The sequence below is a fragment of the Amblyraja radiata genome, chromosome 6 (genome assembly GCF_010909765.2).
Source record: "Amblyraja radiata isolate CabotCenter1 chromosome 6, sAmbRad1.1.pri, whole genome shotgun sequence".
Classification (NCBI taxonomy): domain Eukaryota; kingdom Metazoa; phylum Chordata; class Chondrichthyes; order Rajiformes; family Rajidae; genus Amblyraja; species Amblyraja radiata.
In genome coordinates this window covers 43,343,932-43,359,742 of record NC_045961.1, presented here as the reverse complement: position 1 = coordinate 43,359,742, position 15,811 = coordinate 43,343,932, and the positions used below count along the sequence as shown (strand labels likewise).

At 43.5% G+C, this 15,811-nt stretch overlaps 1 protein-coding gene across 4 annotated transcripts in view; it reads right to left on the bottom strand.

The window, feature by feature from the left end:
• The window catches only part of lims1 (LIM zinc finger domain containing 1), a 118,778-nt gene that overhangs the window by 48,999 nt on the left and 53,968 nt on the right, over positions 1-15,811 (bottom strand). The window contains exon 1 of one of the 4 annotated variants that reach the window (XM_033022635.1): positions 14,828-15,275. The exons of the other annotated variants lie outside the window; for them this stretch is intronic. Within the exon in view, the coding sequence (XP_032878526.1) occupies positions 14,828-14,934 (107 nt within the window). The 5' untranslated portion in view covers positions 14,935-15,275. Of the gene's footprint in view, positions 1-14,827; positions 15,276-15,811 lie in introns of those variants that run through there. 4 annotated transcript variants of the gene reach the window in all.

Sequence of the window (15,811 nt, the reverse complement as noted above, 5' to 3'; positions counted from 1 at the left end):
CTCAATCACCTGAAAACTGTCACCACCCCACTCATGGACCCATACCAATTTGCATACAGAGCCAACAGGTCAGTTGAGGACACCGTCAACTTAGCAACTCATCACATTCTGAACCACCTGGAGTCCGCAAACACATATGCCCGCATCCTGTTCATGGATTTCAGCTCTGCATTCAATACAATAAACCCGGCCAAACTGTTCAATAAATTACTGGACATGAACATTGACCCATGCATCTGTCACTGGATTCACAGCTTTCTCTGGAACAGGCAACAGAGGGTGAGGATCAACAATAATACATCCTCCCCTCTGTTCCTCAGTACAGGCACACCCCAAGGCTGTGTTCTCTCACCCTGGCTATTCTCCCTTTACACAAACCAGCTCACATCCCACCACAGCTCTGTCAACCTGTACAAGTACGTGGACGACTCAACCATCATAGGATTCATCACCAACAACCAAGAAACTGAATACCGTGCACAGGTCAACCAAGCAGTGACCTGGTGCACAGACCATGATCTCTTACTCAACTCATCAAAAACAAAAGAACTCATCATCGACCCAAGACGCCAGCCATCCCCCAAAACTCCTGTGCTCATTAAAGGTGAATCCATCTCCATCACTGACACATTCAAATTCCTTGGAACCCACATCAGCAACAACCTCAAATGGAGGACAAACGCAGACCACATCTATGGAAAAGCCCAGCAAAGACGTTTCCATCTCCGACAGCTCAGGAAGTTCAGAGTAAGGTCTCATCTCATGCTCCGCTTCTATACAGCCATCATCGAAAGCATCCTCACTTCATCCATCACAGTCTGGTTCGGCAGTCTCGACTCACTCTCCCGGAAGAAATTACAGCGCATCATCAACAGAGCATCCAAAATTATTGGCTTACCCCTACCATCCCTTGAATCACTTTACCACAAACGGACACTTCACAAAGCCCGCAAGATCATCTCTGATCCTACTCACCCTGCACACTATGCCTTTCAGCTACTGCCCTCTGGGAGGCGTTACAGGACAATTGCCTCCAAAACAAACCGCTTCAAAAACAGTTTCATTCCCACTGCAATTAACATTTTAAACTTTGTACGGTGAGGAATAAGAATAAGCATGGCCCTTATGTATTATGTAATGTGTCTGTCTGTATGTATATCTATGTTATATGTTTAATGTTTGATGAAATGTTGGAACCTGTACCGAGCTGTACTGATAACAAATTCCACCAGCCTGGCTGTGTGGTCATTAAAATACAATACAATACAATACAATACAATAAATGAGACCCATCTGCCAATCAAGGAATTCATGGCATTGTTAAAAATGTGATGCTTTTAACTCTTAGCTAACACCACTAACAGCTCATTTGTTGCACACATCTGCAAGATCAAGCTGTGTGAAAATCTGTTGCAATCAACTCCAACTTTACAGAACTACATACAGTCCCCAGGTTATGAGCACTCAACATATGGACAGCCCTACAAATGAACGAGCTCTTGTAATATTATTACATTCAAAAGCCCAGCACACACATACACATTCATCCCAGAACTACTTTCTTCTCTCACTCCACTTTTAGTAATTGTTCTTGTGCCTTGCGTGTTTTTGATGTTTTCATTAAAATACTTTGGAGGTATGGTTACCAGAGAGTGACTTGTGTATTTTCTGACTGTAAGGAAGCGTTAGGATGTAACATCATGAGTAGTTGTGATCCCTTGGATGGAGATGGTTAAAGGGATCGCATGGGAAATAGAGGGCAACCAGAGAATGGCTACAGAGCTGCAGTGGATTCTAGCCAAAAGGGAACCTTGTGTGGACATCCTAAAGCAACCTGCTGTACGTTTTACAAACAGATGCATTTTGATGTCTATATTACTAAAAGTCTCATCATGTCCACTTTCTGTTGTTCTGTATATTGATTTTAGAAAAAAAACTTACAGCTGTGACTTTTGGCCATCTTACTCAAAGTTCCCCTCCGCTGCGCAGGACAAGAAGATTTTTCCCATCGATGAAAAATAAAAGAGTTATTAGTGTTTAAAAAATGTTGAAATACTCTCTCCTGAAGGCCACGCCCCTTCCGGAGGGACTATAAAACCCGTAAGTGTTGAGTGCCTCAGTCAGACTCGGCAAGATGGGGGAGCGAGAGGGTCACATCTCTCAGTCTGAGCTGTGAATAACACTGAACTGTCTATTAAACTGTGAGTGTGGTTTTACTGACCTTGAGTGCCCGTAATGTGGTTTGAAAATGAAAATGTGGTTGGTTTGAAAAAGCACAACAAATGGTTGGTGGTGGTTGGTTTGAAATAAAGCACAGCAAATAGTGGTCAGTGGTGGTTGGTTTGCAATAAAGCACAGCAAATGGTGGTTGGTTTGAAATAAAACACAGCAAATGGTGGTTGGTTTGAAATAAAGCACAGCAAATGGTGGTTGGTGGTGGTTGGTTTGAAATAAAACACAGCAAATGGTGGTTGGTGGTGGTTGGTTTGAAATGGCACATGATTAAAAGTCTAAACTTGACAACGTCCTGTTTGCACTGTATAATGATTTTAGATAAAAACGCTACCACTTACGGCTATGATTTTTGGCCATCTTACTCAGTCCCCCTCCGCTCATCAGGTGCAGAGGATTCTTCCCATCAATGAAAAATAAAAGTGTGTTATTGGTGTTTTAAAAATGTTGAGAATCTCTCTCCTGTCAATCATGCCATGAAGGCCACGCCCCTTCCAGTAGGAGGGGGAGGGATTATAAAACCCAGAAGTGTGGGTGTGGCTCAGTCTCTGCAAGATGGGGGAGGGAGAGGTCACGGCTCTGTCCGAGCTGTGAATCAACTGAACACACTGAATGTCTACTGAACTGTGAGTGTGGTGTTTATGTGGTGTTTTGTGTGGTTTTATGGTGGTTTCACCCTGCTTGAAATGGTATGAAACTGCTATTGAATGTGGTGGCCTTGCACCCTGCATGAAATGGTATTAAACTGCATTTGAATTTGGTGGCCTTGCACCCTGCTTGAAGTGGTATGAAAATGCAGTTGAATTTGGTGGCCTTGCACCCTGCTTGAAGTGGCATGAAACTGCACTTGAATTTGGTGGCCTTGCACCCTGCTTGAAGCGGTAGTAAACTGCACTTGAATTCGGTGGCCTTGCACCCTGCTTGAAGTGGTAGTAACCTGCACTTGAATTTGGTGGCCTTGCACCCTGCTTGAAATGGTAGTAAATTGCATTTGAATTTGGTGGCCTTGTACCCTGCTTGAAATGGAATTTCAAGGAATAGCCGTGAGTCAACTGCCAACCCACCAGCCGTGAGTGAGCTGCCAGCACATCAGGCTTGAGTGACTGAGCTGCCACCCCAAGAATCCATTTGGCCCACAATGTCCATACTAGCCCTCTGGAAACCAGTCCCTTCAGCCCACAACACCCATACTAGTGCTCCAGAAAGCTCCCCCCACTGGCCACCAATATTAGAATTGGTGGAGAGGTGGAATATTGCATTGGGGGACCAGCCCTCCCATGTGACCAACGGGTCCCACTTAGTTCTAGTATTTATTATGAATTGTTAACCGTGAAAGATTGCCAGGTACAACACAGTCCAGCGGGCGCTCGGGAGTTGGGACTTCACCCTGGGCCTGGGTCGTGACCGATGCCAAGGGAAACTGCGAGACATACTGTGGATAGAGCTGCCTGCAACTGAATGGGGGTCCACCAGTTGGTGTTAAGTACAGGTCCACCACCGATTTTCTGGCAACTGGTGGTCCGGCACCTCCTTTAATCCGGACAAAATGACGAAAGTATACTTGTAATCTTCCCCGGAAGTCCCCCCAAAAATCTGGCGCCTGAGACCAAATCTGGAGTATGGTGTACAATTTTGTTCGCCCAATTATAGGAAGGATGTCAACAAAATAGAGAGAGTACAGAGGAGATTTACTAGAATGTTGCCTGGGTTTCAACAACTAAGTTACAGAGAAAGGTTGAATAAGTTAGGTCTTTATTCTCTGGAGCACAGAAGGTTAAGGGGGGACTTGATAGAGGTCTTTAAAATGATGAGAGGGATAGACAGAGTTGATGTGGACAAGCTTTTCCCTTTGAGAATAGGGAAGATTCAAACAAGAGGACATGACTTCAGAATGAAGGGACAGAAGTTTAGGGGTAACATGAGGGGGAACTTCTTTACTCAGAGAGTGGTAGCGGTGTGGAATGAGCTTCCCCTGCAGGCAGGTGGGAGGTGGGACTAAGGGGAAAAAGTTGTTCGGCACGGACTTGTAGGGCCGAGATGGCCTGTTTCCATGCTGTAATTGTTATATAGTTATATGGTTATAGTCGGGTGGCGTGGGCGATCTCCATCTCATCGAGATCTCCGCGGCCAATCAGCGGGTCAAATCTGCCCCGTGGCAGGGGCTCTGGAACTCTGGCCTGGCCAGAGCTGGCTGCTCCATTCCCATAGCCGACTTCCGAGGCAGACTTTGCGGAGCGGTATCTCAGCTCCCCAGCGGCCAAGGCAGACCGTTTCATATATCTTGGTTCTGTTGGTCCGCCAAAATGATTAATCCAACAAGGCTCCGGAACCAAGAGTGCCAAAGAGGAAAAAAAAGTGGTAAAAACTGTTAAGTACAGATGCTGTTTCCACAATAAAGTTTGTGTTGATTAATACCATGCTTGTGTGGTCTCCGATTCCAAAACCAAATAGTCGCAGTCTAATAGCACCTAGCGTAAGTGCTTCTTGTTGCATTACACCAAATAATGGACAGAATTAACTCCTGGACGTCTGTAAATTAGGAATCTGTTCATTTCCCGATGGTCTGTATATTTAATTGGCCTTAAAAAGGGGTTTTGGGAGAGCTTGAGGTTGAGAACATCTTCCAGCATTCCACATATTTTTTTCAATAATGCCCATCCCTACATTCAGTCATACATAACTGTGTGACCAGTTTATGACTCACTTGGGAAGGGGGAAAAAAGCAACTCTGCTTATATGATTATATAGCACTGCTGCAATTTAAATTATTTGGCATAATAGTACTGGCAATGCCTAACTAGCTGCATTCAAGAGATGATGAAAATAGTGTGCCCTCTTAATAATCAAAGATCAAAATGCTGTTTTCCATCATGAAATTGAAGAATATGACTTTCTTCAACAAGGTACTGAACCAATCCACATAAGTATTTTAATCTTACTATCATCATCACAATACCATGCGATGGCCTCGTCATAAGGTTTCAAGCCCACACCACTACCCAGCCTTTGGCTGGAATCTTGTTAAAAATTGGCCATTTCCAAGAAAAAGGTCACTGTAGGTTGACTTCATAATGCACAACAGTCAGCCATCAACAGTTCCACTAAGCCTCCATTATTAAAGAGCTGGATGTGTTTAAGCTGGGAGAAGCTATGGAAGAACTACTGTGGAAATGACATGTAGAAAGATGGATAAGAGTGGAGGTAAAAAAATGGAAAGGATTGCATGGGGTAGAAAGGGCAGTGATAGGGGGTTGGAAAGAGATTGAGATAGATACATATGGATGGCAGGGGAAAGTGCAGCAAAGACCTTTATTTTCCTTGGATACAGATCAGACTAGTTGATCCTCTTAATTTGAAAGCCAGAGCTTGGTTTAGCTCTCCACCAATTTGTTGGCCAAAGGCTCAGAGCAGCTGGCACCTCCTTTACTGTTCTCCAACGCACAGCGGCACAGCTAGTAGAACTCAGACCACCAGAGAGCCGGGTTTGATCCTGACCTCGGGTGCTGTCTGCGTGGAGTTTGTACATTTTCCCTGACCGTTAGGGTTTCTTCCAAGTGCTTCCTCCCAACATCCCAAAGTCATGAAGATTTGTAGGTTAAATTGCACCTAATGTGTAGAGAATGGATGAGAACAAGATACCATAGAACTTGCGTGAATGGGTGATTGATGATCAGCATAGATTGTTAGGCCAAATGGCATGTTGCCATTCTGTATCTCTAAACTAAACAAAGTAGATCAGTATAAATTGATGTGACTTAAGAAAATAACTTACACCCATTTCCTTCATTATCCTAGCATTTTATTCACTTTCCACCAGCTCCTGGTAAGTTACAGATACTGAAAGGAAAGTGATAATGCAATACAGGTAGGTCCAAGCGGACTGAGCGAGGGTGTTCAGCGAAACGATTGCCCAGTCTACATTTGGTCTCGCCAATGTATAAGAGTCCACATCTTGAACAACGTATACAGTTTGGAGGAGATGCAAGTGAATCTGACCAACTAACCTGAAAGGACTGTCAGGTTCCCTGGACAGAATCGAGGGAGGAGGTATAGGGACAGGTGTTGCGGTTGCAGGAGAAGGTACCTGGGGAGGGGATTGTTTGGGTGGGAAGGGATGAGCAGAGATAGTTTGTTTAAAGGACAGATGAAGTATAAATGACAGCAGCTTTTAATAAAGCAGAGTAATTGCTCTTTCATTCATTTAAAAAAAAATTAGCAGCAACAAACTTTATGAATAGAATATTAAAATCAGGAAGTTTGTAAGAATAGATGGATGCTGACTAAACTTCAGCACTGGTCATTAGTGCATAATTTGGAAATAGGTTGTTAGTCCAAAATCAACTGTAGTACTAATTCTTTGTCCACATGTCTGTTGTTTCAAACCTAGTAGTACTGAACTTTAGCATAAGATAAAGCTGGTCAGGCAGCATCAATGAAGGGAATGGACAGACCACTTTTCAGGTTGGCAACCTTACTGACTTCATCATTGTTTGTCACAATTACCAACCAATGTTAATTGAGGTTGTTCAGAAGACACTAATTATAAAACAGAATAATTATAGTAAAAACATACAGTTATCAATTCTCTTCCCTCATCATCTCTGTAGTACTCCAGGAATCTCTTTCTGATCACTTAAGGGCCTGTCCCACTGTACGAGGTAATTCAAGAGTTCTCCCGAGTTTCCCCTGATTCGAATTCGGAGAATTACAGTAATAGCCGCTCGTAGGTACTCGGAGCTCTCGTGGTCATTTTTCAACATGCTGAAAAAACTTCCCGAGCTTACCGCGTTTCCCGAGTACCTGCCGTTAGCGTTACGAGCCGCTAGGAGACATCCCGAGCTCCGACGTACCCGCTACGTACATTCTACGTACTTACCACGAGTTTGATTTTTTTTTTTAAACTCGGGAGAGCTCTTGGGTAAACTCGTATAGTGGGACAGGCCCTTAACTCTCATTCTGTTCTTACTTTCTCAGAGAGGGAATCTACATGTATACGTGTCAGTCTCCAAATATACATTTGCAGCAAGCTCTATCGCCTCTTTCAGTGCCAGTCTGGTCAGACTGTTCACCTGACATCCAGGTCTACTCTAATAGTGCAAAAGGATCTGTAGAAACCTAAAACCAGTTTCCATTGTATTTGTTAATCAGTCTTAATCACTGGTGTTCATGAAGTTCTTTCACAGCAAACAGGAATTATACATAAAGTTTGGAATCTCATTTCATTGCCTGACAATTGAATTCTCCACTGAATACTTATTATACACTACCTTCACATCACCTTGAAGTTCACCTTGAGCCAACATTTCTCAAGACCTGAAATGCATCCCTCACACAGCTACATATTTTAACAAAGCCATTAAAGTTCCAGTTAAGACACACGAGAATGCAGATGCCAAGCAAAGCATAAATTGTTGGAGAAACTCAACAGATCAGGTAGCGCCAATGGAGCCCAAGATGTAGTTGGTGGTTCAGGTCAAGATCCTCCATCAGCACAGTGCAGGGGAGAGATAGCCAGCATAAAAAGAGGTGGGAGGGAGGGAGGGGCAAGACAAGGGTTGGCAGGCGATAATGTGGAAGCAAGCAAGGATAGAGATGATGGGCAGGGGAGGGGGGAGGAATTAAGAGACAGTGGCTCAGAGGTCAAGACGGAGAAAAGGCAGATTTGGGAGGGGGGGGGGGGGGGGGGAGGGGGGAGGGGGGGGGGGGGGGGTGGGGGGGGGGGGTTCCGCACAGGGCAGGAAATAAACGCCAGAGGCCGGAAGATGATAAAATCGAAACAATGGCTGCAGATATTGAATCTGATAAAGAAAGCTTTCATTAAACATTTGCAGCATTTTGTTACCAATCATCACCTTCCAGCCCATGTCCACTACCATGTGTTGCAAGGGAACAGGTTCAAGGATCTGGCTAGAAAGGCTCACTCATCTGTTTAGTTACAAATCAGTTTTATTGGCAAGAGAGAATAAAAACAATTGGTATGCGCGGGATCCGTTCAACAGCAGCACACCTCACTCTCTCTTTGCCTCCATCCGCAGCGCTGATCGCGACTCGGCCCGTCGGTGAACCCCACTCATACACAAACTAACATGGCTTCCTGGCGCCTGCCTTTATACAGGTAAGAAATCAGCCGTTGAAATAACCGCCGGTAAGTCCTGGCCAATAGCACTGCTCCCAAATTCAAACTATAACCAACAGCAGGGGACTGCATCCGAGCGAGGGCCCACACCCCCTTTTGGGACCAAAGCGCTATCAGCCGCAGACTGGCACGTAAAGCAATACACACAGCGCTGCCGGTTTGGTGCGCAAAGGTTTAAACAGAGCGCTATCGGCTTAGTGCATGGGAATTTAAACAAAGAGCTGTTGGCTGCAGCGCTATGGGGTTTAAATATAGCGCTACCGTCCGCAGTGCTATGGGCTTTAAGAATAGCGCTACGCCCACAACACTATGGGTCAGACTGTTCGGGCAAAATTCTTGTATAGCAACATGCTACACAGTCTCTCTCCCCCCCCCCCCCCCCAACAATCCCCCACTACCAAGCTCCATCTGTCGCCTTTTCTCGCTTTCTATTTATCCGTTTCTACCTACCTGCCTCCCTCCTCTTCTCCTTCCCATCTGGTTCCACCCATCTCTTGCCAGCCTCTGCCTCACCCCTTTGTCTCACCTCTATATTCTGGTAATCTCCTCTCTCAAGGGAAAGTGCAGGCTCTCAACCCAAAAGATGAACTAATCCTTTGCCTCCACAGATGCTGCTTGATGCACGGTTTCTCTAGACCGTCGTATTTTGATCAAAGGTCTAAGCCATGCAATTTCAATATCAGCATAAATTTTCCATTTAACTTAAAAGACGTCCTGCACATGAACTGAGTAACTGTGGGCGGCACAGCAGTAAAGTTACTGCCTTACAGCACCAGAGACCCGAGTTCGATCCTGACTACTGGTGCTATTTGTACAAAGTTTGCACGGTCTTCCTGTGAACTATGTGGGTTTTCTCTGGGTGCTCTGGTTTCTTCTCACACTCCAAAGATGTACAGGTTTGCAGGTTAATTGGTTTCTGTATAATTATAAATTGTCCCTAGTATGTAGGATAGTGCTAGTGTACGGGGTGACCGCTGGTCTGCGTGGACTCGGTGGGCCAAAGAGTCTGTTTCCGCGCTGTGTAAAGTCTGTACCCTCGGGTATTTGGCATTCGCAACTCAGCAAAATGACTGAACATCTACCATATCTAAGGCTCCATAATTTTAAGAACTTCCATCAGGTCACCCTCGCAGCCTCCCACACTTCAGGGAAAACAATCCATTGTTTGTCCAAACTCTCCATATTGCTAAAACACTCCAATCCTAGCAGCATCTTCATCAACCTCTTTGTACCCACTCCAAAGCCCCCACATCTTTCCTGTATTCATTATATTCCTCTTTCTGGAGACGTGGCCTGACCAGCCAAATATTCCCAGCATCTTCTGGGTTTTATGTTAGGTTATAAACTTATTGAATATTAACATTAGAATGTAGAACACAGGAACAGACTCTTCAGCCCACAACATCTATGCCAAAAATGATGCCAAGAACATGTCTTATCTGTCTGCACATACACTATATTCCTCCATTCACTGGATATCCATATGCCCATCCAACATCTCTTAAATGCCACGAGCATATCTGGCTCCACCACCACCTCCAGCAACACGCTCCAGGCAGTCACCACCCTCTGTAACACATCTCCTTTAAATGTTGCACCTCTCACCTTAAAGCTATGCCATCTACTCCATAGATCAATAGATGTGCAAAATGTGCCTGACAGCAATTCTGAGAGGAAATAAAATAAAACTCATGACAGACCACGTTTATTTATGATCAGAGCCTTGCCATTTTTTCCATCCTGAGAAAAAGGTTCTGACTATCTACCATATCTAAGCTTCTCATAAATGTTATATACTTCTATATCAGGTCTCCCCGCAACTTCCACCGTTCCAGTGAAAGATAATGAAATTATCATTAAATATAATGAATGGCATGGTGTCCTTTCTCTGCTGGTCACACCATCTTTTTAAGTGATTGGAGTTAATGATTATCCTAATTTTAACTGATAATAGTCTTTGCTCAACCTTCCAAGTTGGGGCGAGACTTAATAACGTCACTCCTTCCAGTCTGCAGATTGGTTATAGCATGATAACAAATGTAATGTATCCACTGAAACAGCAATGAACATATGTCAAGCTATCTGCACTGTACTTAAAATGTTGAAGTTTTGTGCTCGGAGGTAGAAGTGGCTTTAATATCCATCTTCACAGCAGTCAAAATGCAAACCAGATCAAGGTAATGGGAGCAAATCCCACATACATTTCCCAATAACCCCACCTCATTCCACAATGGCTCGTCATTACAGAAGAGGTATACTTATGAGACCAGTTCCTCCAGACTTGGCTCTTGCTGACAAAATCCTTTAGAAATGGAAGCAATTCATGCTGTAAAATTCCATGGCCCCATCTCAACTGCATTCCAACTGCTAGATGAAGTGTGATAATCCACAATCCAAGAGATTTGCTTTGTAAAGATGGTGTACAATACATTTATGTGACTGAAATTGTAGTTTTTGTTCACATTGAAACTGCACATCATTTTCAATTTACTCAGAGAACTAAACTAAACTCTTATGGTTATGGCAGCATTTGCACCTGCATAGTCATAATTCTAAGAGAATCCCATGTCTACATTCCATTCTTTATTTAAAAAGAATTGCAAAAACTGAAGCAGAGTTATGAACAACATGAACTAACAAGTTCAATGCTGAATACATGGGTATAGTGAAATTAGAGAGAGTGCTAGAAAGAGAATCTTTAAAATACCAGATTTGCTCTGTTCCCACACTGCTCATCAAATATATTAAAAGGCTGACAAAAGTGCTGGAGAAACTCAGCGGGTGCAGCAGCATCTATGGAGCGAAGGAAATAGGCAACGTTTCGGGCCGAAACTCTTCTTCAGACTTCTCCATTGATGCTGCTGCACTCGCTGAGTTTCTCCAGCACTTTTGTCTACCTTCAATTTTCCAGCATCTGCAGTTCCTTCTTAAACACAAATATATTAAAAGGCCCCTATTACTGTTATTATGTTGAATCCTCATTATTGAAGGATTCATGACATAATGGTCTTTTTTTGTTTTTTTAATTCAAAAATGTAAATGTTTGGATTTCTCATCCCCTTCCAAGTTCAGCATGAACATTCCAACACTATTAACTAAATTTGCCTACTCTACAAAAGGTGGTCCCGTAATACCTTTTATACCCGTAATTTTACATGGGAAAGGGGCTGATAAAATGTTTTAAGTATATGTTTGGGACAATTTGCTCAGAAGAAAAATATGGTAACCAGAAAGATACATGCCTTACGACTTCATGGCCAGTTTTGCCCACCAAAATCCCAAGTTAATTGCCGATTAATAAATAGGACAATTCAATTGACGGAAATTGGCGGTTCTTTAACCCTTGGGAAAAATGATGCGACTGTATGTCATATCGATTTTGTAATTGATGTGGTCAATCAAAACAAAGAAAACTGAAGCCATGAGGAGCAGTCTATCTGTTGGAGCAGCCTGTCTGCAGGAGACTATGTGCCAACTATTTTCCTTTCAAAAACCCCCCTTTGCAAGAGATACAGCATGGAAACTGGCCCTTTGGCCCACACCCACCAACATCACCCCATACACTCGTACTATCCTTTAAATGTAACTTTATTAGTTAACAGTTAACAAACTGTTCATAAAATTAGATGAAAATCAACAAAAATGGTGAAACATTTTACTACAATTAAATTTCAAGTGAAATTCAAGATTGATCTTGAAGATAACTTTATCAACTTTCAAGGATGGGAATAATAGATACCATATTTCCCTGCAATGAAGACACACCCCCATGTTGTTGCTAAATTTGAAAAAAGGCTGGCTTGACATAGAATTTCTCACACTCAAATAATAATAATAATAATAATAATAATAATAAAAATAAAGAAAGTAATTCTTTCTTTTCAAGAGAATTCAATTTACCCAAGGCTTCCAGATCTCCTCCATTCTGAATGACTGAATGGGTGGGGGGTAGAGGGTGACGGCAGGTGGAGAGAGATCAGTTGTGATCTTATTGAATGACAATATCAATTGAGGTTACTCGCGCTGACACAGGAGTAAGCTCCACCACCCGCTGTCCTGTTATCCATCGCCCGCTGAACCGCTCCACTCTATGATCTTTGCTCTTGACCTGGTCCCCTCACTGTCCGGTCTACATTGAAAGACACGGACCGGGCAATGAATGCTATGCAGTGTCACCCAGCGCAGTAAGTGAGACCATGTCCTGCGCCCAGCGGCAGTCGGAATTTAAGGATTTGCGGGAAGCGGATAACATGAGAGAAGTTTTCAGACGGAGAGCACTGCCAGAGGTGAGCGGGCCGGCAGAAGGCGCTGAGATGGCGGCCGGTTCTGCTATCCGGTCCCGGCGGCCGCTTGCAGCCACCCAAGCTACTTCCCTCCCTGGCCACAATGCGGTGGCTCCATGCCCGGAGCGCCACGGCACCGGTGAGTGAGTTGCTGGCATGATTCCTGACCCCCTCCTTCTCAACGCTCCTGCCCGTGCCGACCTGGGCCAGACTCCCCACACGTGAAAGGAACTCTCCCTCCCCTCCCCCACAGCGGCGCTGTCCTTTTACAGCCACTTTCCACTTTACAGCCGGTTCCCATCATCTGCCAACAATGAGGGATAGACTTGGCTAGAGGGATAGACATCGTTCTTGATGTTGCTATACTGAGAGATGGCCAAGTCTATCTTTCTTGGCTAATAACCTAACCTTCGGCCTCCAAGACGCAGGTAAATTTTTGTGCCTTATTTTATTGAAAAAAATCGCATCTTCATTGCCGGGAAATACGGTAAGTGCTATCTAAGAATATTTTTTACTTTTATTATCAAAACAAAATAGTAATTACATAATTCATCTTTCCATTCCCACCCATTTCTGCAGAGACTATCCACTTCACAACTCCTTGGTTCACTCATTCCTTCCCACCCAAAACACCCTCTCCCCAGGAACTTTCCCTTGCAATCGCTGGAGATGCAACGCTTGTTCTTATATATACTCCCTCACATCCATCTAGGGACTCCAGAAACCTATCCGTGTGAGACAGAGGTTCACATTCACCTCCTCTAACCTAATCTACTGCATTCGCTGCTCCCGATGTGACCTCATTTACATCAGCAAAATCAAGCATAGACTAGGCGACTCACTGGCGACTGGCTTTGTCACCTGCCACCCCCCCACCCCCAGCTCTCTTCCAACTTTCCAAACAGCATCACAATGACATGGCTAATGCATGAATGCAAAAAAGATTTGTTTCAAAGTAGTAATCTTTCCCATAACAACTGCATAGAAGTACATTAAGGTCATAAGTGATGGGAGCAGGTTTGGGCCATTTGGCCCATCCAGTCTGCCATTCAATCATGGCTGATCTATCTCTCCCTCCCAACCCTATTCTCCTGCCTGCTCCCCATAACCCGACACCCGTACTAATCAAGAATCTATCTATCTCTGCCTTAAAAATATCCATTGACAGCCTCCAAAGCCTTCTGTGGTAAAGAATTCCTAAGATTCTGACTAAAGAAATTCCTCCTCGTCTGCTTCTTAAAGGAGCGTCCTTTAATTCTGAGGCTCTGACCTCTAGTCCTCGACACTCTCACATGTGGAAACATCCTGTTTTTAAAAAAAAGTCAAATGATCACTTTTATATCACCACAAATATCTTTCTCTTGGAGATTGAACATCCATATGGAGCAAGTCTACCCAGTTTTATTAGATAAAGGCTGATGATTCATTTGGTGACCTTTAACTTTTGCACAGAAATGAAAACTGCACTCAACACCATTGTCCCCTTCGGGCACATTCCAGTGCAAGAGTCAATTTTTTTTCAAAAGTACAATTCATGCGTAAACAGTGACATCCACAAAAGTATTGCATTCCGTTGTTAACAGCCAAGCAATTGCCGTGTATAAATAGAAACTAAATGGAAAAAAAGTCTGAAAGGCTCACTAGTTCTCGAATTTCACTGAAAGCACTCTTCATGTCATACAGATTGCCCATCTCCCTTTCCAACTCACACAATGCTACAATCCTTCAGAGAGGTAGATAGATCTCCATTCGAAAATACTTTTGTTCATGAAGTCAACACCAAAATGATTGCTACACACAAAATTCTAACCTAATTTTTCCAAGTAAGATTTTAGATATTGATACTAATGTAAAATATTTCAGTAATGTCTTTCAGTAATTGTGTTTGAAACACTCTGTTCAAAATAATCCCTATGCAAATTTACTGACTGAGACGATCAGATACTATATCTACTGCCCTTGGTGACCAAAGGAACACAAACAATCAGTTTGCATTTAAAAATTCAGTTGTTCAAAACCCTGCATTTGCTTTACAAATAAGTGGCCATTACACATCTCCCTCCACCCATTAGGCATAAGACCACCAAATCCAAACTGGCTTCATTGATGATCGCGTCGGACTACAGTTTTCTTTATATACCAGGTGTAGTTAATAATCAGCTCATAATAAACATACCTTAACTTCCTCGTCTCTAAAACAGCAGTTACAATGCTGTCATGCCGCTCCTGCCGCCTTCGATACAGATCAGACTGAGACAGTTCCTTCAATTGTAGCAAATTCATCGTTAAATCTGTGGTGTGTGGGCTGTAGAACTACTGTGGTAAATTTCAGCTGCTCTTAAAATACAACACACCTGACTTAGTAGCCTAGCCCCATTCTTGAACTGCTGAAATTTGTCACGGTGCCTACACCTGCAACACCGCTGATACACTTTACAACACAATCGTTATTGCGTTGGTCTCCAACTTTCATGTGAACACACCCCTTCAAAAAGAGCACTGGGAGATTTTTATTCCCCTTCAACTTGCACGAGCATGGTGTCAATCTAACCAACGAGCGAGTATCCCAGCAATCTGTCATCCGTACAAAATAAATCAACGGGATTACAAATCATGACGTGGTCCTATCCAGCGATTCTCTCCACTTTTTTTTCACTCAGCCTCTCTAGTTACAAAGAAGTTTCCACCTTCACGACAAGATTGCAGCCCCTCCCTTCTTGAGCGGAAAGGTAAAGGATTGAGTGCGTCATAATTTGCAAGGCACTATATCTGTAAACAGTCTCAGAAAGAACACCTTTGCGCAAGACTATTTTGTAACTGCGTTTTTTTTTTTTTAAGTCCACTTACAGCTTTTACTTGTAACCAATGAATTAATACAAGGATTGACCACACATGTCCAAACAGGCAAATCCTCAGCTTTGCACAACCATACTGTTGCAAGGCATGGTCACATTTCACTTAACCCCTGGCTTACTGAGAAGCCTACAGCACTTTTAAACTTTAGACTTTAGAGATACAGTGCGGAAACAGGCCCTTCGGCCCACCAACTCCACGCTCAGCCCGTACACCAACACTATCCTACAGACCAAGGACAACTTTACAACTTACCGATACCAATTAACTTACAAACCTATACGTCTTTGGAGTGTGGGAGGAAACC